Source organism: Canis lupus, chromosome 10, assembly GCF_011100685.1.
Source record: "Canis lupus familiaris isolate Mischka breed German Shepherd chromosome 10, alternate assembly UU_Cfam_GSD_1.0, whole genome shotgun sequence".
Classification (NCBI taxonomy): domain Eukaryota; kingdom Metazoa; phylum Chordata; class Mammalia; order Carnivora; family Canidae; genus Canis; species Canis lupus.
This window is the reverse complement of record NC_049231.1, coordinates 12627554-12653186: the sequence shown is the minus strand read 5'-3', so window position 1 is coordinate 12653186 and position 25633 is coordinate 12627554. Positions and strand designations below refer to the sequence as shown.

Here is a 25633-nt window from a genome sequence, read left to right as displayed (position 1 = left end):
AGACATGAAGGTCGGCCCTGGGTCCTTCCCCTTACACCCTCTGCTCTTGCAGGAGGAGCAACTCGATGCACACAGGCTCATCCGCCACTTTCACTACACGGTGTGGCCAGACCATGGGGTCCCAGAGACCACCCAGTCCCTGATCCAGTTTGTGAGGACCGTCAGGGACTACATCAGCCGGAGCCCTGGCGCCGGGCCCACTGTGGTGCACTGCAGGTACGGGGGGGCGGGGGCGGGGGGTGGGGGGCCAGGAACACGGGCGGGGGCCAGTCCAGCTGTGCTAACCAGCCCACCTGGGCCTGCAGGGTATCGTCATGCTCTCTCCTCTCTTTTCCCTTCCTTCGCCTTCACCCCTCCGTCACCCTCACTGTCCACTCCCCTCTCTCTCCCTCCTGCTGTTTTTGCCACTGTACAAAATGCAAAGTCCCTCCGTGACTTCCAGGCCGTCTAGGAGTGGGTCCTGTCTGCCCTCCCCGCACCCCCCCCCCCCCCCCCGGTCCAAGTTGCCAGAAACCCCGCTCTCATGCAACAACCTGCTTCTTCTCACCTCTTGCCTTTCTTCCTCCTTGGGGCGGGGTGGGAGGGCTAATCTCTCTCCTCCACCCACATAAACGCTCAGCATCCCTCCACTCCGGGCTCCAGACCTCCCTCCAAGTCGAGTGGCACTTGGCATCTGTAGCACCCAAGTTTGCTCCTAAATTGCACTTCCCTCCTGACCTCTCTTTGCTCTACTGCACGGCCAGTCAGCCTACCAAGCAGTCCCTCTCTCCTCCTCTCTGGGAGCCTGGTGTTTAGCTAATTAATGTTTGCAGCCACACTTTGATAGTCGGAGCCGAATGGCACTAAGAAGAGCAGGGAATTGCTCCACCAAGAGAAATGTCAGATGCCTTCGTTTCCTGCCAATCAGCCCAGCACCCTAGGAGCCCAGCTTTTATATGTCAGTGGAACCCTGATGCTTTTAATGGGAATGCGAGGCACTCCCAGGCTTCCTGTTTCTGAAGAACGGCCGGCGTTTCTGCCCATGCCACCAGAGAACTGTTCTCCTTTATCCCATAAGGCTGAGCATCCGAAATCCCCAGGTGGTGCGGCTGCTGGGAAGCAACCCGGCCATCCCTGGTGAAGCGCAATGTGTTCTCACCCTAGGATCCAGCAGTTCTGCTTCTAGACATCAGCCCTAGAGAAAGGCCTACATGTGTGCACAAGGAGGTTCACTGCAACACGGGTTTTCAAAGACAATAATTAAAAATGATCTCATTGTCGGGGCAACTGGGTGGCTCAGTCGGTTAAGTGTCCGACTCTTGGGTTTGGCTCAGGCCATGGTCTTAGGGTCGTGAGATGGAGCCCCACATGGGCTCTGTGCTTAGCCTGGAGCCTGCTTGAGATTCTCTCTCTCCCTTTCCCTCTGCCCCTCCCCCTGCTTGCTCTCTGTCTCTCTCAAATGAGTAAATCCTAAAACACACACACACATACACACACACACACACACAACAAAACTCCTTGTCTATCAGAGAATGCCAAGAATCGCATTAGCAGGCGATGCTTGGCAGTGGCGTGGCGTATGACCTCTATAGAGAAGCTAAAAGAAGGTGGATCTGCATGTAACGCCAGGGGTAAATCTCAAAACAAGGTATTGAGTAAAAAGAAAGTTGGCGAAAGGACACATGAAACACGTCATCATTTTAGCAAACCTCGGAGACCCACAAAATGAGCAGTACGTGCTGTCAGTGGATCTGCACGTACGCAGGACGAGTGTAAAACACGGTGCGTGGACATGACACGCGCTAAGTGCAGAGCCACACCTGTCCCTGCTGGGTGGGGGACGTGGAAGGAGGAAGGAGAAAGAGATGGAAGGTGGGGTCCCTCACGGACAGGGCTCCCTGAGAGAAGCAGCGCTCCTTATTCTCCCACAGTGCGGGAGCAAAGAGGAAGACGGCGCTGGCGTCTCTGGGTGCAGGCCCGACAGGCCACTGTGGCCCCGAAGGCTCAGGCTTCTGTCGCTCTGTCTCTCCTAGTGCTGGCGTGGGTAGGACTGGGACCTTTATCGCCTTGGACCGAATCCTCCAGCAATTAGACTCCAAAGACTCCGTGGACATTTACGGCGCAGTGAACGACCTGAGGCTTCACAGGGTTCACATGGTCCAGACTGAGGTAAGAGTTACAGGCTGAAGGACACAGACCGCCCCCTCTGCCGCTCTCCCCACGATGCCCACGGCTCTAATTGGACGAGGACAAATATCCTATGACTCATTAGGAAGAGAAAAGAACTGACTATAGATGTTCTGTAGGACTTGTTATCTTAAAACACATTTCACTGACCTTGAGGTACCTTGTGGAACTCTGCCAAGCTGTTTGCCCGTCTTCTTCAGGTGGGGAGAAAGCAAGATGGATTATCCTTTAAATCAATGCATTGTACATGGGGAGGCACTCTGTCTTTTTTTTTAATTAACTTTTTAAAAGAGTTTATTTAAACTCTATTTGTCAGCATAAAGTAGAACACCCAGTTCTCATCCCATCAAGTGCCCTCCTCAGTGCCCGTCACTCATCCCCCCCGCCCACCTCCCCTTCTGCAACCCTTTATTTGTTTCCCAGAGTTAGGTATGTCTTATGGTTTATCTCCCTCTCTAATTTTTCCCACTCAGTTCCCCTCCTTTCCCTTATAATCCCTTTGACTGTGTCTTACATTCCCCATATGAGTGAAACCACATGATGATGGTCCTTCTCCGATGGACTTACTTCACTCAGCACAGTGCCCTCCAGTTCCATCCGTGTCCATGTAAATGGTGGGACCATGTAAATGGTCCTTTCTAATGGCTCAGGAACAGTCCATTGTGTACACAGACCACATCTTCTTTATCCGTTCATCTGTCGAAGGACATCATCAGGCCAATCTGTCTCAAAGATCATTTTAAGATAGGCTGGCGAGTGAGCCCCAGAACTCCCATTAGTAAAGAGGAAACACACTTACGGTCTCTTCTCTCCTCCAGTCACCCACCCCCCAGCCACACACCCACCTCTGGAGACCCCAGACAAGTGCACACTGCTTACAAAGGATAAACGCTTCCATCTGTACTGTCCTTTGACATTTGCAGGGCGTTTTTAAATATGTTATTTCATTAAATTCATAAAAAGCATAGAGGTGAGGTATCATTTTTCCATTTCCAGGCTACACAACTGCGGTGCAGAGGCTAAAGGCATTTGCACAGCTATGATGTGGCCAAGCTGGGGCTTGAACCTGTTCTAAAGACAAACATTATATGGTCTCATTCATTTGGGGAGTATAAAAAATAGTGAAAGGGAATAAAGGGGAAAGAAGAAAAAATGAGTGGGAAATATCAGGGAGGGAGACAGAACATGAGAGACTCCTAACTCTGGGAAACAAACTAGGGGTGGTGGAAGGGGAGGTGGGCAGGGGGTTGGGGTGACTGAGTGTTGGGCACTGGGGGGGGCACTTAATGGGATGAGCACTGGGTGTTATTCTATATGTTGGCAAATTGAACACCAATAAAAAATAAATTTATAAAAAAAAAAAAAAGCCCTTAGCCCCACAGCCTCAGGGTGGGATCTAGCATCATTGCTTCCTGTAGGCACACCTGTCACCACCATTGTCCTGGGCTGGGAGTACTTTCATTATAACTACTACACTATACTTTTAATATTTTATTACAGAATTTTTTTAAATACATAAAACTAGGGTAAATGGTATAGTGAATTTCCGTGCACCTAAACTCCAGCTTCTACAATTATCAGTATTCCGTGTTCTTTTTCCGTGTTCTACATCCCACATACACTATTTCCCTACCCCGTGGCCTTATTGGAAAATATCAAAGCAAATCCTACTTATCAAACCATTTGATCCTTAAATGCTGTGTATGCAGAAATTTTAGAGAAAGACTCAAAGATTGTGACCAGAATATCATTATCACACCTAACATTTTTAACCATAATCCCTTAATATCATCTAACATCCAGTCAGGGCTTAAATATCCCTAATTATTTCAAATTTGCTTTCTACACTGAGTTTCCATAGAATCCAAACAAAGTCCACATGCTGCATTTGGTCGAAGTCTCTTAAATTTTTTTTAAATCTATAATAACCCTCCTTTGTTTCCCAAACTGTTTATTCATTAAAGACGCCAGTTCAATTGTTCTATATATTTTCCCACATCCCGGATTTGACCACAAATTTTAATTTGGGGAAGGGGAGATTTTCACATCATAAGTAGTCTTGAAGAATGTGTGGTGTGCGTGTGTGTGTGTTAGTCATTGTCGGAGGCCTCTGAGCTCATGTGTCACCTGCGTACATCTGCCCAGAACTCCAGGGTGCGTTGTGGCTGAGAGCAGACACGCTCACTGTAAACATCACTGGCAGGCTTCCAGGGCGGGGGGGACACAATGTGCCGTAGCTCTTCCTCCGTCTTGGATATATCTCCTTCTTTCCACTATTCCCTTCTCCTCCTAACCTCTCAGGATTCTGTGCTCTTTCCTCAGCTTGCCTTTTGAATGTTTGAGGTCCCCATGGTTCTGCCCTCAAGGTGCTACTCTCCCTTCTCTTGATCTTCATTCCTGGTGATGTCCCATGGCTTGCAGAACCGCATACATGCTTGCGTTTCCCAAATCTCATTCTCCTTTTCCGACAATGAGCTAAGAACCTGCCTACCAAACAGTCCTACCTGGAAGCCTTGCATTTGTTTCAAACTCAACAAAACTCAGGACTGAACTAATTATCTGTCTCTAAACAAAGAGTAACAATGAAAGCACTCCTCCCCCTCTTGCTTCTTCCAGGTTCAGGTAATGGTGCCACCATGCCCGTGCCCTCCATGTGTTTGCCCAAACTAGGATTCTGGTGTCTCTTCCCAGGGTTCTCACATTCAGGCAGTCATGGAGTCCTGTCTATTGTATCCGACATCTTTCTCTTCCTTCTGTCTCCCACCCAACTGCCACTGTCCTCGCTCAGCTGTTTATCAGCTCTCACTGGGCCCTTCTGTGCCAACCTCCCAGTGTGTCTCCTGCCACCAGCCTCTGCCCTACCAACTTTGTCACCACTGCCACCGACATGGTGCTTTTGCTCACTGTGGCAGCTCCCTGTGTAAAAACTTTGGCAAGCTCTCCATTGCAGTAGAATGAAGTTCAGGCTCTCACTCTTGTTGTATACAGGCCTCTCATAACTAGGCCCCCAACTTATTGCTCCGGTTTCATATCATAACACCCTCCCCATTGTTTTAGGGTCTGCCAAAATTAAGGATGGTTTCCCTCCCTGGGTCAGAATCAACTTTGATTCTTTTGATTATAATGAGATAAATATTATGGTAAGAAATATTTTGCCTCTCCTTTTTTTTTCTTTTTCTCCTTTTTATCAAGTGAAATCCCAGACAATATTCACATATTACCTGTCCTGTTGTAACTCCTTGCCCAGAGTGGGCTTCTTGTAGTCCCAGAAGCCCTGGCCCCAGCCCTAGTATGCCTCATTTGTCCTGGGAGTGGGTGCAGAGGGCTGTGATTCACAGCTGAGCCAGAGGAAACAAAGAAGGAAAGACATTCAGACCCCCTTATATTACTTTTCTGGGTCGATGGGAATAGTCAACTTTAATTTTATTCCACCTTCTTTGGGATACAAAGGGTCTTCACAAGTTTTAATAAATATATCAAAGGGCAAGGATTTCTAAACAAAGAGGCATTAGACAGAAGATTTTCAAATGTGTCCCTCCTTCCTTTAGCCTGCCTTAGGGGAAATTTGTGGCCTGACTCCCAGAGAGACACTTAGGTGAAGCAGTAAGTTGTTAAAGAATAAGAGTTGATAGTCACAGTCTGTTAATCTCTTCTGCTTTCTGGAAGGAGGAGACAGTGGGATATGGTAGGACCAAGATTTTTGGTGCCCATTTGGGGGATTGTCCTTGGGCTTTCCCATGGCTCATGCACCCTACATTTTGGCCATGCTAGACTACTCAGTTTCCAGAATATATATGCTCATTCATGTTATTTACATCACTTGGAATGTCCCATTCTTTGGGACAAACTTTTACCTTCCTCCTTAGATTGATACCTCTCTCCCCAAAAAGTGAACTTGACAATTTCTTCTTATATGTGAAGCTTTAGACACAATTTGATCTTATATTTATCACCTTATAGGTATTTTTTGTCCACATATCTGCCCCTCTGCTAAACTGTGAACTCAAGGACTGTGAAAAGCTCAAGGTCTAATTCTATAAATACTATTTAGTACTACAACTATTGATGAAATTGAATGCAATTGAGGCTTCACAAGTCAGCTAGACAGAGCAAAAAATTATCTTTCATGATCCAAGTTTCATAGAGTCTAATAGACTCTATTCTTCATTAAGAATGAAGTGGGAAGCACATTAAGAGTCTGAGGTTTTAGTAGTAATTATTTTCAAAAGGACATTCTATTGGGAGAAGAAGAATTTATATTTAAGGCAAGGCAAATTAATGAATATTAACTGGTTTCAAAGGCCGTAGTGGATCATTGTTGAAGAATTTATTAATAAGACATAGCGTAGATGTAATAGAATTGTTCACAGCTGAACTTTAAGGTCCCAAAGTAATTTGATATCCCAGTACAATTGAAAATATGAATCATGCTTTGGATGGAAGGAAACAGGAAATATCTATCTATAATTTGGTAGATTGTTTTCAAGATGGCAAAGAAACTTCCCATACTAACAACCATTTTCAGGATAGTACTCTCCTCAAATTTTCAAGATCAAGGTGGCATGAAAAACTTATAACACTCAGAAATGCAGAGAATAGTTAATCAATATTTATGCAGGCCTCACTCATGATTGATTTATTTCTTTGATATATCCTAATCTAATGACTATCCCAGACCTATATCATGAAGTCCCTTTGGTAGATGACCAGGCTGACTTTCAATCAGAGGCAATGCCTAGTGTCAACCCGTGAAAATAAATACTGGTCCACTTGTAAAGTTCGTTGGTGAGGAAAGATCTTACAGTCTCACTTTGTATCTCAAACCTTTAAAATACTTTAAAATAACACATGAATCACCTTAAATGTGGGATCCAGGAACGTTTTTCAACATCCATCTAATTGATAGCAACACAGAGTCTCATACCCTTTAATGGTCAAAGGATATTAGCTCTAGAAGACACCTCAGATGTTTTCTAGATGTTTCCCGAGAAGCCTCGTGATTCAGTTTAGGCCAGCTGGAGGCAGACAAAGAGCCCAGTGTCTCTTGCATGCTACTGGGCTTCCCTTCCCGCCTCCTCTTTCTCTGGATGGGCTCTGAGCAGTTGCTATGTCATTAAAGGAACCCAAGGCCAAGCACTGAGGTCACATGGACATTCTTTTCTTTATTAGACAGCTCTGTTAGTAGGAAGGAAGGCTGCCTATGTTGTCAGGTGCATCTTTATGGTCACCAAAACATTGACTCTTCTTAGTTTCTATTTCAAAAGTAGATTGTTCCCAGATAATTGACAGAGGTGAGTCTGTTCTCACTGTGTAACCTTCTGTAGTTCTTTGTCATCAGCCAACATCTTGGAGAGTCTGCCTTGTGAAGAAAACCAAGATAGATAAGATACTAACCTTACCCTCAAAGAACCGACAGTCTTTGGTTTGGTGGGGTCTATTGTATACACCTTCTTTTTCTTATTATCCTCACAAAAGAAAGGGAAAAAAACAGGGTATGCAGTGAAATTATTTCCTTATTCAATTATGCAGTGAAATTAGGATTCATCTAAGGAAACTGGTATAGTGAAAAGAACATGAATATGAACCCTAGGATCATTTGCTCAGATCCCATTTCTTGGCTATGTGAGAAGTTACTTAATTCCTCTGAGTCTTCATTCCTATGGATAGTTATATCTACTTTATGAGATTGTAAAAATAATCAAATGAGATAACTTATGTAAAATGCATAGTACAGTGTTTGGTAGTCAGTCGTCTATTTACAAATATTTGTAGAGGACCGACTATGTGCCAGACATAATTCTAGGCACTCATAGAACATACTCCCTAAATATGCATGCACATAAAAAGGAATAAATAAACACCACCTCTTCCCTCATTACTATTATTCTCTTCTTAGTGCTAATAGAAAGGACTCTGCTGTGTACTACAGACTATTAGTGAAATGATCAAGAAATTTGCTAACCGTATAGAATGTCACTACTCTTGATATTTTTGTGAGTCTCTCATCTTTCTTATGCTTGAGAATATTTGCCTTCCTCTGACACATTCTCTGCTTTCTCATAGTGTCAGTACGTATACCTACATCAGTGCGTAAGAGATGTCCTCAGAGCACGGAAGCTACGGAGTGAACAAGAAAACCCCTTGTTTCCAATCTACGAAAATGTGAATCCAGAGTATCACAGAGGTAGGAGCTTCATAACTTATAAGTTCATTTATCAAGATATGGTGTATCTAGAAACTATTAATAACCTAACCTCTTCAAAGCGCACCAGGCCTTTCTTCTTCCACCCAAAGGCCCTTAAAGAGTGGCAAAAGGGAGGAGAGGCAGAGTGGGGGCGGGGCCAGCTCCACAGCTGAGCACAGACTGCATGTGGTAGCTCTTCCTATCTGGCCTGGGATGCCCTCTCTTAAGAGTTCTGCTTAACGGTACTCTTTTCTAAGCAGTAAGGCTCTGTGCTAGGGAAGATGCTCTGAAATCACAACTGGGGATTCAGATTATAAAATCCCTTTGGAGAAGAATTTGGCCATATGTATCAAAGTCCTCACTACGTTCTTGTCACCTAAGTGCTGAAAAGACTTTATTCATGACAATTTTTATAGCTAAAATTTTAAGTGAAAAAAACCTCAAATGTTTAATGGAAGACTAAACACACCATGGTGCATTCATTTAATAGAATACAATGCAGTCATTAAAAATGGTATTTTTAATGATATTACAACATGGATATTCTTATAAATATGCTGAGTTTAAAACACACACACACACACACACACACACACACACACGCAGGGGCGCCTGGGTGGCTCAGTCAGTTAAGTGTCTGACTCTTGGTTTTGGCTCAGGTGATGATCGTGGGGTAGGGGATCAAGCCCAGCATTGGGCTGTATGCTCAGCGCAGAGTCTGCTTGAGATTCTCTTTCCTTCTCCTTCTACTCTTCCTGATTGTTCTTTCTCTCTCTTTTAAATAAATAAATAATTTTTTTAAAAAAAAGATTCATGGGATCCCTGGGTGGCTCAGCAGTTTGGTGCCTGCCTTCAGCCAAGGGTGTGATCCTGGAGTCCCAGGATCGAGTCCCGCATCGGGCTCCCCGCAGGGAGCCTGCTTCTCCCTCTTCCTGTGTCTCTGCCTCTCTCTCTCTCTCTCTCTCTGTGTCTCCCATGAATAAATAAATAAAATCTTAAAAAAAAAAGATTCCCTCTCTCTTTCTCCCTTTGCCCCTCCCCTATCTCTCCCTCTCTTTCTCTCTCTCAAATAAATCTTTTTTTAAAAAAGATCCTCTCTCTCTAACAAAAAACAAAACAAACAAACAAAAAAAAGTAGAGCAAACAAACAACACATGGGAATAAAAGACTAGAAAGAAATAAACCACAAAAATAAAACAAAGTTCTCAAACCAGCACAATAATATATGATTTTTCTTCTGTTTTATGTACCTCATTTTCTAGAATAGTATGTCACATTTTTAAAACAAAAATTTTAGTAAAACTGTATAAACTAAGAGGCACTGCTTTGATCAGACGGTAATTACTTGACAAGTAAAGGGTCTCTATGCCTTTTCCCATTCTAAACAATCATTTAGACCTAACTTATCACAAAGGCTAACTGCAAATTCGAAGTTACATTGTATTAGTTATCTACTACTGCCTAACAAATTACCCTAAAACTTGGCAGTTTAACTCAGCATTTATTTTCTCACAGTTTCTATAGGTCAGGTATTTGGAGGAGCTTAGCCAGGTGGTGTTGGGTCACTCATGATGCTGTAGTCAAGATGTTGGCCAGGCTGCAGTCATCTGAAGGCTTGACTGGGGCCGGGAGGTCCATTTCAAGAAGGTGCACTCACATGGCTATTGGTTTAGGTCTCAATCCCTTGCATGTGGACCCGTGTCCATCTAAAAATTAGATCCTTCTCGAAACATTATTTTATCTCCATTTCTAATTGATCTTCAATTTTGTTTCGTTCTCTGCACCTTCCGTATCCAGTGACTGAGCCAGGACAGTACATAGTTAATGATCTGTGAAGTAAATATATATGAGACAGCTGCCATTTAAAGGGGTCCTTTGTTAATCAATAATTCTCTTGGATTATAAATTATTGCTCCCTAATTTATATGTGTTACAAATTAAGGTTTTTGCATGTCACATCCTTTAAGAAGCTCCAGGATGGAGGGAGCTCTGGGGGATCGGGGAGATTTCTTTGTCTTGTTATGATTTGTGTGAGAGTCGTGTTTGTTTGTTTGTTTGTTTGTTTGTTTGTTTGAAGTCATCTTGGGTGCTCCTGGGAGAGCCAGCTATGGTGTGATTAGCTTCAGGTGTCTGAAAGTTAGGATTCAGGTCCTAGCTCTGGCACTAACACAGATTACCAAGCTGTGTAACCCTAAGTGGGTCCCTCTGCCTCTCTGGGCCCGTGGGTGCATCTATATAATCAGAGAGGATGGACTAGAATTACTGGTCCCTTAATTCTCGTAATCTGTGGTTCTGAATGGAATGACCTGGACCCCACAATGATGCTCTCGCCCTAAACCATATTGGACTTTAGTCATTTCCGCTAGTCTTATCCATTTGTAATCTTCATAAATGGAACAAATGACTATGACACACCCTGCTCCATCTCTAACTACAATGTCCTTCCTTTCAGACACGGGCTATTCAAGGCATTGAGAATGTATCTGAAGATCTCTCGGATAAAATGTATTCACTGCGTGATTTAAAAACAAAAACAAAACAAAAAAACAGAACAAAACAAAAATCAAAAAAAAAAAAAAAAACTTGCTTCATGCCCCACAGAGGTGTCAGCTATTTCTGTTGATACAATGTATAATTTATTAATCTGCAGAATTTTAAAGAATTTATGTAATTTAAAGGTAACAGATATTATTGTACATAGTTGTATTTTGTAGTTTCTTCTGTACATATGTATTTTTTCATAATGTTTAATATTAAGCTTTATATAATACTATTTTTCCACACTAAAGTGTTCATGGATTGTTCTACGTAAACTAATTCAGCCTGTGTAACAGGACTACCGGTAACATATGTCTGGAAGGGGTTGCAGAGGTGATCCCATGGGCCACGGTTTTGACCTGTTTTGATATCTGCTGGTCAGGATAGAGGGCAGGGCTGGAGAAAGCATGTAATACAGCTGGCTTTCCTGCATTGCTCTTCTAGGAATCTAGGGATCTGAAGATGATCCAAATGTTATTTGGACGAATGTAACAGTCAAAACCGGATTAAGCAGCACCAAAGCTGAAGTAGGTGGTTATTGCTAAGCTAGTTCATCTCTCCCCCTTCGCCTGCCAGAGGTTCAAGCCAAAGTGGTCAGTTCAGGGGCCACATAATTTACAGAGTGGTCCAGGCTGCAGGGTTGAGGATTCTGAGAGAGAACGATCCAAACAGAAGAGATGAATTCCTTGTATCGAGAAGATTGCCTCCTGTACCCTTAACTGGAAACCAAATCAACATGCAAAGTGCTGTCCGTAGTGACTGGAGATTATTTACTACATTCGTAGTGTGTGAACCACACACACCCGAACTATAAAGAGTACGTGGTTGATGATGACGCTCATCTTTGTCTCATTGCTAGTGGGCTGCATTCCTGGAAATGCCAGAATTATGTCACTCATACTTGGTTTTCCCGTTTAAAGAGGATTGTTGTAGCAGATTATATTTCTGATCAAAAACTTGATATTAACATCTTTATAGCAATGTCATATATAGTTCGTTAAAAAAAAAAATTAGTGGTGCTTAATATAGAAATTCCCAAAAGACTTTTCTAGTAAGTCACTGAGGTCAAAATAGCAGTAATCACCTGAAGATGCATTTAACATAAAAGCCAAGTTTCTCTTCACTAGTTGTGCCTATTTTGACTATAACAAATTTCAGTGGGTTAGAAAGTAGGCATTACCCTCCCCAAGGTCCAGTTCTGAGGGTGCTTCTGGGGACAATTTGAAAGGTATCATCTATAGAGAATCTTCATGGCTACTTGAGAAATGAGCTAGGATGTTTGCCTTTTTCTCACCTACAAATTTCTCCATAATAAACCCAAGAATTAGAGATGAAAGTTGTTGACCTCACAGCTTCAACTGCAGAAAGAATACATGTCAAAGTGTGTCTTTTTGCTACATACTGTAAAGTCCCAAAAGTAATATAATGGGTATAAATGACAATCATCAAATATAGCCAAAATAGTTATTTATGGTTATGTAAATTTACACACACACACACACACACACACACAAACTCTCCAGGGCTACTTGCAGTTTATAAAAACAGGGGAAAACTTTACAAGAAAAAATGTGAAGAGTAATAAAAGGATTCCATGTTTTCACAGCCTCCTTATGCTCAATGCCCTTGTGGAATGGCAGTGTTAGGTCCTGCTCCTGTTTCAGGGAACTAGGTGCATCTTCTAGAAACGCAAAGGAACAATATGTATGTAAGGGTAGCGGATGTACCACCCGGAAGAAAACAGAGGTCAGAGATTTAGGAGATGTGGTGTCAATTAGGAATAACTTTCCCTGCACGAAAAAAAAGAAAAAGAAAAAGCAGGAGAAAACAGATTTTTTAAACCAATGCTGCTTGGCACAAAGCACAGTAACACATGGAAAAAGAAATCCATTTGGGGCCTTTCATTCATTCAGAAAAGTTTAACCGAGTGCCTGTAACCTGCTAGGTACCGTCCTAGAAAGGACTCATTTCTACTCAACAAAGAAAATGTATCCCAACAGTCAAGTTAGGGTTGTTGTTACTATTTCCAATTACGCTTGAAAGAGGACCTTGGGGAGCCAGCGAAAGAGGCAAGCAGACCAGGGCACAAAAAAAGGGCAGACGCTGAAGCTGCTTTAATAGCAAACCACTAGGGGATCCCTGGGTGGCGCAGCGGTTTGGCGCCTGCCTTTGGCCCAGGGCGCGATCCTGGAGACCCGGGATCGAATCCCACATCAGGCTCCCGGTGCATGGAGCCTGCTTCTCCCTCTGCCTATGTCTCTGCCTCTCTCTCTCTCTCTGTGACTATCATAAATAAATAAAAATTAAAAAAAATAAAAAATAAAAAAAAATAAAAAAAAAAATAGCAAACCACTAGATCGAGAAGAGAAAGCAATCCATTGCACCAACCAAGAATTAAAACTGTTGGGAAAAAAAAAAAAAAAAAAACCCTACACGTCTGTAACAGTAAATACCGTTCGCGTACCCCGGTGTATCTTGGGTGGCATCACTGTTATGGAAATGGACGCGGCAAGGAAAAACTGTATGTTCTTTCAGTCTAATCCAGGAAATATTTATTCCTACCCTCCACCTGTCTAATTTTAAATCTCCTTAGCAACAAATATTTCACTATCTTCCCTCCTGCCACCGCCAAGGACTAAATACATTATCTAGTTGATCTGTTTATTAAATTTAGGGGGGGGGGGAAGGTTTCCTTGACATTCATCTCGATTGGACATATTTTAATATAATCCCATCATGTGTTAGGTCTTGGTAAACATTCCATTTCCTGCCGTGGTGGGCATCCTGTTTGCACCTGTCCACTACACTTGAATCACCCAGCCGTCAAAGTGCTTGTGAGCTATCACATCTTAGGAGAGTCCCGTCTTGCATCTTAATAATTATTTATCCAAGTTCTTTATAATTAACACCTTTAATCTCTACTCATTAAATCGATTTCCTATTATCATTCTGCTGCTCCCTGGATAGCAGCCAGGTTTTCAGCTCTTGAATCAGAGTTTTCAAAGGCTCATCTCCCTGTCTGGGCCTGCACATATTTGTCCTGAGCAATTCACCATCTCTTAACACTTCGGAGTCCCTCTTTTTCACAACTTGTTGCCTTCTCCTCTTTTGAGCATGTTTGCTTTCCCAGTCGAATGTGATTTTATTTTCTGTTCATTTTATCTCCTTCAACTCACTGGCATTTCATAGTCTTCTCAGGCTCCACGTTATAGCAGAGGTGACCATGGTTTCGCTGTGACATACTAAAATGGTCATGGCCCACAGACATGTTGGGGACAGTTTTATTTGGAAGGGTCTTTAATTAATTTTGTTATTACCTCTTGGAGGAAAGCCCAAAATGACATGTGAAAATAATATGAAACCACCAAGCAGATGTCCAGCAATACAAAAATAGACCTCACATGCTATACTTCACACTCTGAATCTCTTGCCTTAGTGTCTCAGGATCCAGTTTCTTATATTAAATATTCTCCTTACTTTTTTGCAAGAAAATTACTGGCCATATACTGAATTCCAAATTACTTGGCTTTCTGAGTCTCTGAGATTGGAACCTAGAAGTCTAAGCTGGCCGGATCTGTGTGACAGCAAATGATAGGACCTGGCCCCAGCCCTGGGAGGCTCTAGAGTTTCAGTCCACTCACCTGAGCCACCCCAAACGTGACCTGGTATTGAAAGGCAATAGGAAATAAGCTGCTTGTTTGAGGTAGTAGTTCAAGGACTGTCCAGGTTCCATTTCACAGAGGAAATGAAAGTAATTCACCAGCCAAGACAGAGTGGCAAGAAGGAATGGCTGGTCCTCCCCCAGATGGCCGTGAGCAGCCCTCGACCCCACCTCACACCTAGGAAGAGTCAGAGTGGAAAGGCCCTAATCAGCCCAAAAGCCCTGTTACATTTCTGAATATTTTTAACCCAAGATTTCAAATCACATCAAGTATTCAAGGAAGGTTTCATATCAGAGGAAAATCTGTAAACCATGACTGCAGAAAACAAATGAAATGATACGAAGAAGGGGAAATATCTGAGAAAGGGAATCTAACCAGATGTCATCCGGAAGACAAAATGGCATCCTTTCTCTGTGTCCAGACTATTCTCAGAAGAATGTCGTATTTCTATTAGGACATATTATCCTTGGTGGGGGGGGGGGGGTGCTCTCTTATTTCATCAGCCAGATGATTTAGCCAATTAAGCAACTGAATTGAGATTCATTTAGTTTTGTGAATTGACCATGTGTTTGACTACATGGACTTAGCTTGGAATCCAACCACACTACCTTAGATTCTTGTAGTGGATGATGCCTTTGAAAGTGGCCATTTTAGTTAAAATGCAGGGTAACATTTGATACAGCCATGGTAATAGCAGAAATCTGCTCTGTTCTAAAAATGTTTCTAGCAATGGAAATATTTCTGACTAAAAGAATACTCTTGACTTGTAGGGAGGCTCCCTAGGAATAAATGTATGCAACAAAAATAAGGCATTTTATTTTTTTTAAAGGTTGCCTATATAGATACATTCATGAGATAAGGAAATTGTTAGTGAATGCTCTTAAAAATAGAGGTTTATGTAATGGAGATCAAGAAATCTATTAACAGATTTACCAAAGATTATTTTTATAGCCTATATGCCAATGTACATGATCTCACATAAGTTACGAAAATAAGTTGTTGAACACTGTGAATAATGTCAGACAAATGTAATGTGCCCCTTCTAGAGTCATGTCAAAAAATGTTAGCTATGGCTGTTCTCTCTGCCTTAAGTAATGTCTTTTAGGAAAGACCGTCTTCGCCCTAAGAGCAAGCTTTGTGTTATGCGTGAGATGTTGTATTTTAATAGCTGAGCCAGTAAATAAGCATCCCAGCAGAAAGGAGCATATGCAGTTGTAGTGTTAGGAGTGTGTAGCACAGTGGGACAGTGTTCCCTCTGCAAGTCTGGGGAGAGTCTGCAGCGGCCCTTGTGAAAGTTCTTGCTCTCAGCCACACTGACTACCGGGTGCACCCGTGTTCTTGCCTGAAGGGCCCTTGAGCTCTGGTCCCCCATGTAGGACCCATCAGGCTGATAAATTCTACAAAGACAAGGATCAAGTCTTCAATCTTGTCTCTGGTGCTACCTTGTAGAAATTATTTCACGGCACACACATTCAGCATATGTTTCTTGATCAGAAACTGCTGCTGGCCCAGTACTTTGAATGTTAGGTAGCCAGAGTCCAAAACCACCATCCACTACGGTCCAAGGAGGTTCAGCTAGCTATTCCTTGAGTTACGTGCGGCTTGAGTAAACACTGTAAATAAATCCAGCAAGTGAACATATTATGTTCTATAATAGAGCACTTTTATGTTTTTAATATCATGTATTCTTTCTCTGCAAATCTGGTTATTTAAAATGGCAGTAGATGATTTTATTTTTTCATACTATTGTACCTCCCCGCAATACTGTGTTTCTAACCGGCTCTAGTTGAACAAAGAACTTCTCTAGTCTTCCTATTTAAATTATGTATTTGCTTAATATATTTTCACATTTGTAACTGTGGTCAAAAAAGCTACCTAGTACCACCTTACATACCTTCTCACTAGTACAGGAATAAAACTGCTGTTTGTTGAAGCAAAGTGTCCTGGCTTCTCTTCACCTGTTCCTCATTTGTCAATCTCTGTCGTCCTTCTCTGCTCAGAAGAAAGGTCAGATGTGACTGCTTTTAAGTGAGAAAAACCTTCCAGGCCATTATCATAAGAACATAGTTGTCTTAACCTTTATTCCTGCGAGTGCTGAGCTGGTTCCCTAGGTTATCGTGTACATTATAATAGACTCTCTAGTTGACGGTCTCCAACCCAGTTCTTGTTTTCAGTTCTTTGGTTCATTAGTAACCAAAATGCCATCTATTACCAACAGTGTCGGTGTGTTCTCAGAGGCGCTGCCCCAGCGGGATCACCGTGAGCCCTTCAGAAGCACTTCACACGTTAGCAGGCAGTGTGACATTTGGTAAAGGGCTGCTGCGCCTATTTCCAGAATTATTATTTTGCCCTTTGCCTTTTCACATTTCAGTTGAAAGATCAGTGTCCTTCACAACTTCAGTATTTCATTTTTCTACAACTTACTCACAGAAATCTCCATTTTTTTAAATGTGCAAGAACAGATTTACATATAAAACCATCACATCAGAGCAATCCTCCACTTTAAAACGGTTTCTCAATTCAAATAAGGTAACAAAACAACTTGACTTATGAGGCTGCACTTTCATTTTTTTCCAAAGTAGCTGTTTGTTTGGCACAATTTTCCTTTTTTCCGAAATAGCTGCTTGTTTGATAGAATTGACTCTTTAAAATTTTGAACTGGGACACCTGGGTGGCTCAGTAACTTAAGCACCTGCCTTCAGCTCAAGTCATCACCCCAGGGTCCTGGGATCAAGCAGTGGGGAGTCTGCTTCTCCCCCTCCCTGCTCTTGCAGTCTTGCTCTCTCTCTCTCTCCCTCTTAAATAAAATGAAATAGAATAACAAGAATTTGAAGTAGGGGCATCTGGGTGGCTCAGTCCGTTAAGCTTCTGACTCATGATTTTGGCTCAGGTCATGATCTCAGGGTCATGAGATTGGGCCCTGCATGGGGCTCAGCACCGAGTCTGCTTGAGATTCTCTCTCTTCCTCTTCCCTTACCCCTCCCCCCACTGACATCCCTGTGAGCTCTCTCTAATGAATAAATAAAATCTTAAAAAAAAAAAAAAAGAATCTGACTAATCACTTAGCATTTTTGTCACGTCTTCCAAAATCACAAAATGTTAGAGCGAGGAGAGCCACCTTATGGATGGACGATGATGGAAACCAAGAGCCAAATTTAAAAGTGATTCAGCAAAATTGGATACTGCTAGAATTGAAGCTTGTCTTCCTCCTACTCTCAGGGAAGGACTCCACCCATCTGCATGTAAATATACACAAATAGGAAATCTGCTCAGGGGCAGCCCCAGTGGTGCAGCAGTTTAGCACTGCCTGCAGCCCAGGGTCTGACCCTGGAGATCCAGGATCGAGTCCCATGTCAGGCTCCCTGCATGGAGCCTGCTTCTCCCTCTGCCTTTCTCTCTTCTCTCTCTCTCTCTCTCTCTCTCTGTCTCTCATGAATAAATAAATAAAATCTTTAAAAAAAAAAAAGAAAATCTGCTCAGGAACCAGTGGTTATAGCTCCATCTCCAACACTGAGACAAAATCTTCAATGGAACTTTCAGCATATTGTGTAATTATTCCTCTTATTTTTATATCTCATACATCTGAAGACATCCATTTCTCAGACAAATCTCAGACTATATTTTAGAGTCACGCCTTAGCAAAGCCATCACAATCTTAAAGCTGAAAAAGCTTTTCTTTTTGTTTTTGTTTTCTTAAAGTTATGTTCTTCTTCTTTTTTTTGATATTTTATTTACTTATTCAGGAGAGACACAGAAAGAGGCAGAGGGAGAAGCAGGCTCCATCCAGGAAGCCCGATGTGGGACTCGATCCCAGGTCCCCAGGATCACGCCCCGGGCCGAAGGCAGGCGCTAAACCGCTGAGCCACCCTGGGCTGCCCTGAAAAAGCTTTTTGGATGGAAAAAGAGAAAACATGACTTTCCAACAGAAGACTATTATAAAACATCATTAAAGCTAATTAAATCAAACCAGCTAAAACCAGAAGAGGTTATACAGCTAGATTTTGAAAGGTTTACAAGATCGTGATGTTGGCAATAAAAGGAGCATTCATAATAGAAGAGTAATAATTAACCAGTAAAATTCAAGTTTGAGTAATAGAGAAAACCATGCAGAGGTGGTTCTACATAGGAGGTAACCTTCACCTTTTTACTAAAGGAGGTAACCAACTCCAAAGGCCATGCTCACTATCTTCCCAACCCAATATCTCCAAAGGAAAATTGTACTAATACACTAGAAAATTGTTGATCTGAGTAAAGCTTGCCTCCTTTTGAGGGGTGTTTACTACAGTGATGCAAGAACCTTTGTATAAATTATATTAAATTATTTTTCTCTTTGCTCTGAGAGCTCTTGACCCCAGGAATAAATTTGGCATCCATTTTAGTCTTTAAGAAAGAGCTAGCAAAGAAATATGGTTACTGTCTCTGCTATCCTACTGCAAGCCTTCTTGGTGGCCAAGAAGGTTCTGTGTCTTAGGGCTTGCCAAAGAACTAAGGTAAAAAACAACAATAACAAAAATCAGAAACAAAAAATGGACAATACAACTATAAAAACAAAGGACATTCACTCTGGAAAACAGTATGAAGTTTATTCAAAAAGTTGAAAATAGAGCGACCCTATGACCCAGCAATTGCACTACTGGGGATTTACCCCAAAGATATGAATGTAGTGATCCAAAGGGGCACCTGCACCCCAGTGTTTATAGCAGCGATGTCCACAATAGCCAAATAGTGGAAAGAGCCCAGATGTCCATGGACGGATGAATGGATAAAGAAGATGTGGTCTATAAAAACACAATGGAATATTACTCCGCCATCAGAAAAATGAAATCTTGCCATTTGCAATGACGTGGATGAACTAAAGGGTATTATGACAAGCAAAATAAGTCAATCAGAGAAAGCCAATTATCCTATGATCTCACTCATATGTGGAATTTAAGAAACAAAACAGAGCATGGGGAAAGAGAGGGAAAAATAGAACAAGACAAAATCAGAGAGGAAGACAAACCGTAAGAGACCCTTAATCAAAGGAAACAAACTGAGGATTGCTGAAGGGAAGGGACCAGGGATGGGGTAACTGGGTGATGGGAGGGCATGTGACGTGATAAGCACAGGGTGTTACACACAACTGATGAATCAATGACCTCTACCTCTGAAACTACTAATACGCTATATGTTAATGAATTGCATTTAAATTAAAAGCAATGAAATAAAAACAAAGGGCAGTACAAGTAGAAAAGTTCAGAAGCCAGGAAACATTCTCAAATCTAACCTCACCAAAAACTATCATTTGTAACACATATAAATTAAATCTCTAAGCCATATTTTATTCCTAAAGAACCTGCCAGTGATCCCTGGTCCAGTTGTCACCCAAGCAGATGCGCCTTCCCCCACTCTTGTCAGATGTTCAGGGAAGGAAACTGTCTTCCAGCAAATAGCACATTAGCAATAAATAAAGGCAAACAAAACAAGACAGAAGAGAAATAAAAGGAACGATCTGCTTTGGTGGAAGACTGTGGGCAGAAGGCAACAAGGGAATAAAATGAAAGGTGAGAGAATCTGAAGGAGCTTTCGAGCGTTTCAGACTTCAGACTTCCTAATTTAACCTGAGAGAAAGGCATTCCAAGTGCCACTTACCGGCCTACAGAAGGCCGCGTGCTTAATCTCTAGGATGGTCTCAAAGGCGTGACATTAAGGCAACTGTCTACTGAATGCCTTCACCCGCCACGTCCTGTAGGTCACTCCATGTTCCTGCTTTATGGATAAGGAAGTCGAGGCATCAGGAAGACCGAGATGCTGCTCAAAATTAAGCAGAACAGGAACAGTAGCCAAGCATTTCGTGCAGCAACTCTATGCTAAGCGCTCTCTCCCCCTGGATCTAATTTAACTCTCTGCACGCCCTAGCTCGTAGACGTACATTGGAAACAAGAAATCTGAAGTTTAAAGAGACAAAGTAATGTGCCCAAGACCACCCAGGGCCACAGCTCAGTTTCCAGTCTGAAAGCTTCTCACTTCAAAATGTGGACCTCTCCATCTATGCCAGGGTATGCAGGGTATGCAGGGTGTGCGGGGTATGCGGGGTATGCAGACCCACAGCGAAGGCACCACTTGAGACCTGGTGAGAAATGCAAATTCTCAGACTCACATCCGCCCCCTCTTCCCCCCAAGTCTTACTGACTCCGAGAGTCTGGCGTTGGGGCCTAGTAACGTGTGTTTGAATGGGCCCCGAGCGCTGCAGATGTGTGCTATGCCGCGTGGGGTTTGGGCAGCCTCTCTGTTTGCAGTTTCGCATCATCCAAGCTAGCTCTTGGAGAAGAAGCTCTATCACACCCTGCGTGACAAAGAGGAATAGTAACGTGTGACATTTTTGAGCGTTAACACAGGATAAGCACTTAATAGATGTTGGCCACTCTTGTTCCGTGCCAGCCAGCAATCGAGCTGCTTTATCCGCATTATCTCCATTAACCCCCCAACACCAAGTAAGGGAGGGACTACAATTCCTTCCCATTCTACCCATGAAGAAACTGAGGCACAGCGAATAAGGCAGAGCTCTTGCTCGAGGTCACCGAGCTAGCCAATGCCTTGAACACGGGGGTGAACTCTGTAGCGCGTCCTCAACCACTTTCCCCTGCGCCTCGGGCTGGAGAGAGGTGCGCTCAGCTCCACCCAGGCCCCCAACTTCCCATTCCGTTTTCAGCCCCACTCGCGGGCTACAAACCACTTCCCTCCACTCGCCCTACTGACTCTTGTTAGAAGGCACACCAGTCCCGGTGCTGATGTCCCCGCCGGCAGTTTACACTAAATGCGATAGATCGCTAGCGGCCAGGACGGCCACCCTTGCTACCGCCACCCCCGCCACCACCCCCGGGCCTTGGGCTGGGCCGCTAATCGCTCCTCCGGGTGACGGGGAAGTCCTTCGTGCGGAGGGACCAAGACTGTCCCGTGCAGAGCCGGCTGTCAACTCAGAGCCAGATGGAAAGACAAGTGACCACAAAGAGGAAGCCACCAAGAAGGCAGAAGAGAGGCTCCAAAAAGCAGCTGCCAACTCACAGGACCCGAAGGACCAGAGGCCGCAGCTCAGGCCCAAACGACGGGGGCCCCCAAAACTCCAGGGCTGGCACGTCCGCACCCCCAGCCTGGCCGGAGGGGGACAGAGGTCCAGGTCTCACTCCAGGGTTCAAGGCGGCGGGAAGCCGCAGGCAGGGAGCCGGGCAGCACGGGCCACCTGGATGACAGCCGAGCTCCACCACGGGGACGTGCTGACCGGGAGGTGGGCCCCCCCGGGCCCTGGGGTGTCCCCGGCCCGGTCCCCCATGGCCACCCACGCCTGCGCGCCCCCTTCGCGGGCAGGGGAGTCCACCCTGCGCTCACCCCAGCCTCAAACCCCCGGCCCCTCAGGGCGTCCTGCGCCCCCCAGGTGGCCCTGTCCCCAGCGCTGTCGCCCCGCGTCCCAGCCTCATCTGAGCCCGGCCCAGAGGTTCTCTGTGTGGGTCCATCCTTCCATGGGGCCAGGCACCCTCTCCACGCAGTTGGCGAAGCCGCCGTCCATCCGCACCTGACCTGGGACCCACGGCCTGGTGGCTGCACAGGCTAGGTGCCCGCAGTCCCCGTCCCCAGGCGACAGCCCCCATCCCCAAGCCCCCCGTCCCCAGGTCCCCATCCCCAGGTCCCCCATCCCCAAGTCCCCGTCCCCAGGTCCCCATCCCCAGGTCCCCCATCCCCAAGCCCCCATCCCCAGGTCCCCATCCCCAGGTCCCCCTTTCCCAGGCCCCCATCCCCAGGTCCCCGTCCCCAGGCGGCCGCTCCTCGCCCTGCAACCAGGGCCTGCCCCCTCATGCCCCTCAAGCTGGTGCTCGCCATCCTCCGACCCGCCGTCACAGGCGGCGGGCAGGTCACCAGCCCAGGCCACGGCTTCACAGAAGGTCACAGACGTGGCCCTTTGACTTGTCTCCAGGTTAAACACAGAGCCGCGCTTCACTACTTCCAATCTGGGCCCATTGTTGGATGGGTCCACCTATCACACTTTGTAAAGAAATGTTTAAAAGAAATTTTTTCATTATTTTGGGAGTTAAACGATTTTCACAAACCTCTTTGGACTTTTTTTTTTTAATTTCAAGCTCATTTTTTACTATACCAGAAGCCTTGGTAAATGGCCCTGACCCTCCCCTGACCTCTGAGACTACCGCGGACCCCCCAACCTGTCTTGCCGCATCACTTCAGGACCTGTGGAGAGGTCTTACCGCCCGTTGCACCTTATGTGGAGATTAGTTGCTCTGTTTTCCCTATTAGACTGTGAGCTACCTGAGATCAGATTTTCCTAGGCACCCAGCAAACACATTTGAGACAAATTCCAGATATTATAATAATAATAACACAGAGATACCTATGGATATCCACATTTCAACAAAGTGCCCCGCACCATTCATTGGATTCTAACCGGCTTTAATGAACTCAATCTTCCCAGAAATCCTATGAGATGAAAGACTGAGACCCAAGAGTCACAGTCAAGAAATAGCAGAGCCAGGGTTGAAGCCCAGACAATCCAGCTTCGGAGCCAGCGCACCCAACCCCTCCACACTCAACCCCTCCGCCAGGGGTTCCCAAACTCCGGTGTGCATCAGAATGGGCTTATTACTGAAACACAGATTGCTGGGTCCCATCCACCGAGTTTTTATTTTTTATTATTTTTTTTTCCCACCAAGTTTTTAAATCAGGAGGTTTATGTACCACGCTGCGGAGCTATGAAAAATATTGAACCCAAATGTTTCAGTAATTTCATTAAATTCTTCAATGATGATTTACCCTGATGAAATAGATAAACCATATTTCAGAAAATAAGTTTGCACCTTTTTAAAAAGGAATTGGCTCTACAGAGGCTTTTGTAAAGACTAAGTTCTAGTAAGTAATTGGCCGTCTCTTGGCAAGAGCACAGAATTTTGAGACGCTAGGCCTGAGTAAACCCTCCCTATGACAAGCTCTGTATTTGCACCGACTTCACAGCGAGGAAATGGGTGCAGGAAAATAACCTGCTCAAGTTGCTAAGCCAGCAAGGGCCGCTCTGGAATGGTGCCCCCAAGAAGAGGCTGAGCTCAGGGCAAAATATTCCCTGATCGACTCTCTAATCAACAGTTCAACACCCTAGTTCTTTCTAGCTAGGGTTCTAGTTCTTTCTAGTTCTAGTTGTTTCTAGTTCTTTCTAGCCTTTTTGATTCCTCTCAGTAAAAGTAAAAAACCCTTCTCTGCCTGACCTCGGAGACGCTTGCAGACCTCGTGGATGTAGCACTCTCCCTTCCGAAGCTCCCCTTATCCCATTACACTCATTCTTCCCTTACCCCCACCCCCACAGCCACTTGCAATCATTCTTTGCAATAAAGTCTCTCCTCACCTAAATCTGGATTTATTTTGTATCTGACACCATTTTGGATTTTCCTAGAAATACAAGTGACTTCTCACCTACCTGGGATCCAACATAGATGCTTGGGCAAGATCTCCAAACAGCATCTTCAAACAGGAAATGATCCCCCTGAATTATAATAATTAACAGGAGCTTTGAAGTGCTTACTCCTACCACTTCTCACTTCCTGGGATGTGACTGCATCACGGTCTATAAAGAAAATCTGGGCTAAGTTTTCCCAAGAATGTTCCAGATCCCCACATAGCAAGCTCCTCTGGGGGTGGGGTAGTAGACACGCTGGTTTAAGGAAGTGAGCTCTCGTTAATCTCTGGAAAGTGATGCAGTTTTCTGGAGTTGATTATGCAAGAAGCCTATCCTCTCTGGGTTAAGAGGGTATTTTATTTTATTTTATTTTTTAAAAGACTATTTATTCATGAGAGACACACAGAGAGAGGCAGAGACACAGGCAGAGGGAGAAGCAGGCCCCCTCTGGGGAGCCCGACGTGGGATTTGATCCCAGGACCCCGGGATCACGTCCTGGGCCGGAGGCAGACACTCACCGCTGAGCCCCCCAGGTGTCCTAAGAGGGCATTTTAAAGCTTATGTTTTCTCAGCAGTTTGGGGCTGCTCGAATCTGCGCAGCAACATCCTTGTCCTCACTAAGTAGTTGACAAATATTGGGAAACTCACCATCCCATTCCACATTCAGGCATCTCTGGTAGAAAGCATTTCCTCTTCCTGATATAAATATGCTCTGTCTAGACCTTCTGTCATTGGTTCATTCGTACTACGCCCCATGCTCTGGTCTGTATCCTGCGTTGAATGGTGTGACCCTCAAAAATTCGTATGTTGGAATCCTAGCTTCCAGCAGCTCAGAACGTGATCTTACTTGAGAACTGGGTTGCTGCAGATGTGGTTGGTTAAGATGTGGTCATTCTGGTGCACCAGGACTACTGTCCTTATAAAAAGGGGTGTTTCAGGCAGGGGCGCCCGGTGAGAGAACACCGCAGGAAAACAAAGGCAGAGACCAGGGTGACGCTTCGACAGGCCAAGGAACATCAAAGATTGCTAGCAAACCACTAAAAACCAGGGAATAGACTCTTCCTCGCAGTTCTCAAAAGGGACCACCCTGCCAACACCTTGATCTCAGACTTCTAGCCTCCAAGACTGTGCAACAATAAATTCGTTGCGTGAGCCACCCAGTCTGTGGTACTTTGTTATGGCAGCCTAGCAAACTAATACAGATTGTTATTATGGTAATAATAATGATGATAGATGCTAATATTTATTAAGTCCTTACTCTCCCAAGGACTCTTCCTCGGTGCAATGCTATGAGGTAGGTACTTTTTAAAATCCTCATATGGTAGGCGGAATAACAGGTCCCGAAAATTGTCCACATCCTCACCCCTGGAGCCTATGGATATAAATATGATAGATTGCATGGCAAAGGAGAATCAAGTTTGCAGATGGAATTAAGGCTAATCCACTAACTTGAGAATGGAGAGATTATCTTGGATTATATGAGTGGGCCCAGTGTGATTCTAAGAGCTCTTATAAATTGAATAGGGAAGAGAAAAGAAAACCAAGGGGAGAGCAGTATGAGAAGGACTTGGCCAACATTTCTGCTTTTGAAGATGGAAGAAAAGGGCCATGAACCTGGAATGCGGGTGGCCTGGAGAGGGTAGAAAAAGAGGA

General features: G+C 44.3%; 1 protein-coding gene across 4 annotated transcripts in view; it reads left to right on the top strand.

Moving 5' to 3' along the window:
* The window catches only part of PTPRB (protein tyrosine phosphatase receptor type B), a 116966-nt gene extending 100483 nt beyond the window's left edge, over nucleotides 1–16483 (top strand). For 3 of the 4 annotated variants that reach the window (XM_038550010.1, XM_038550008.1, XM_038550011.1), the window contains 4 exons: nucleotides 53–216; nucleotides 2013–2148; nucleotides 8230–8350; nucleotides 10803–16483. In XM_038550010.1, coding sequence (XP_038405938.1) covers nucleotides 53–216; nucleotides 2013–2148; nucleotides 8230–8350; nucleotides 10803–10825 — 444 coding nt within the window. In that variant the 3' untranslated portion in view covers nucleotides 10826–16483. The remainder of the gene's footprint in view (nucleotides 1–52; nucleotides 217–2012; nucleotides 2149–8229; nucleotides 8351–10802) is intronic. The other variant, XM_038550009.1, reaches the window with a different exon arrangement.
* Nucleotides 16484–25633: the final 9150 nt, after the last annotated feature.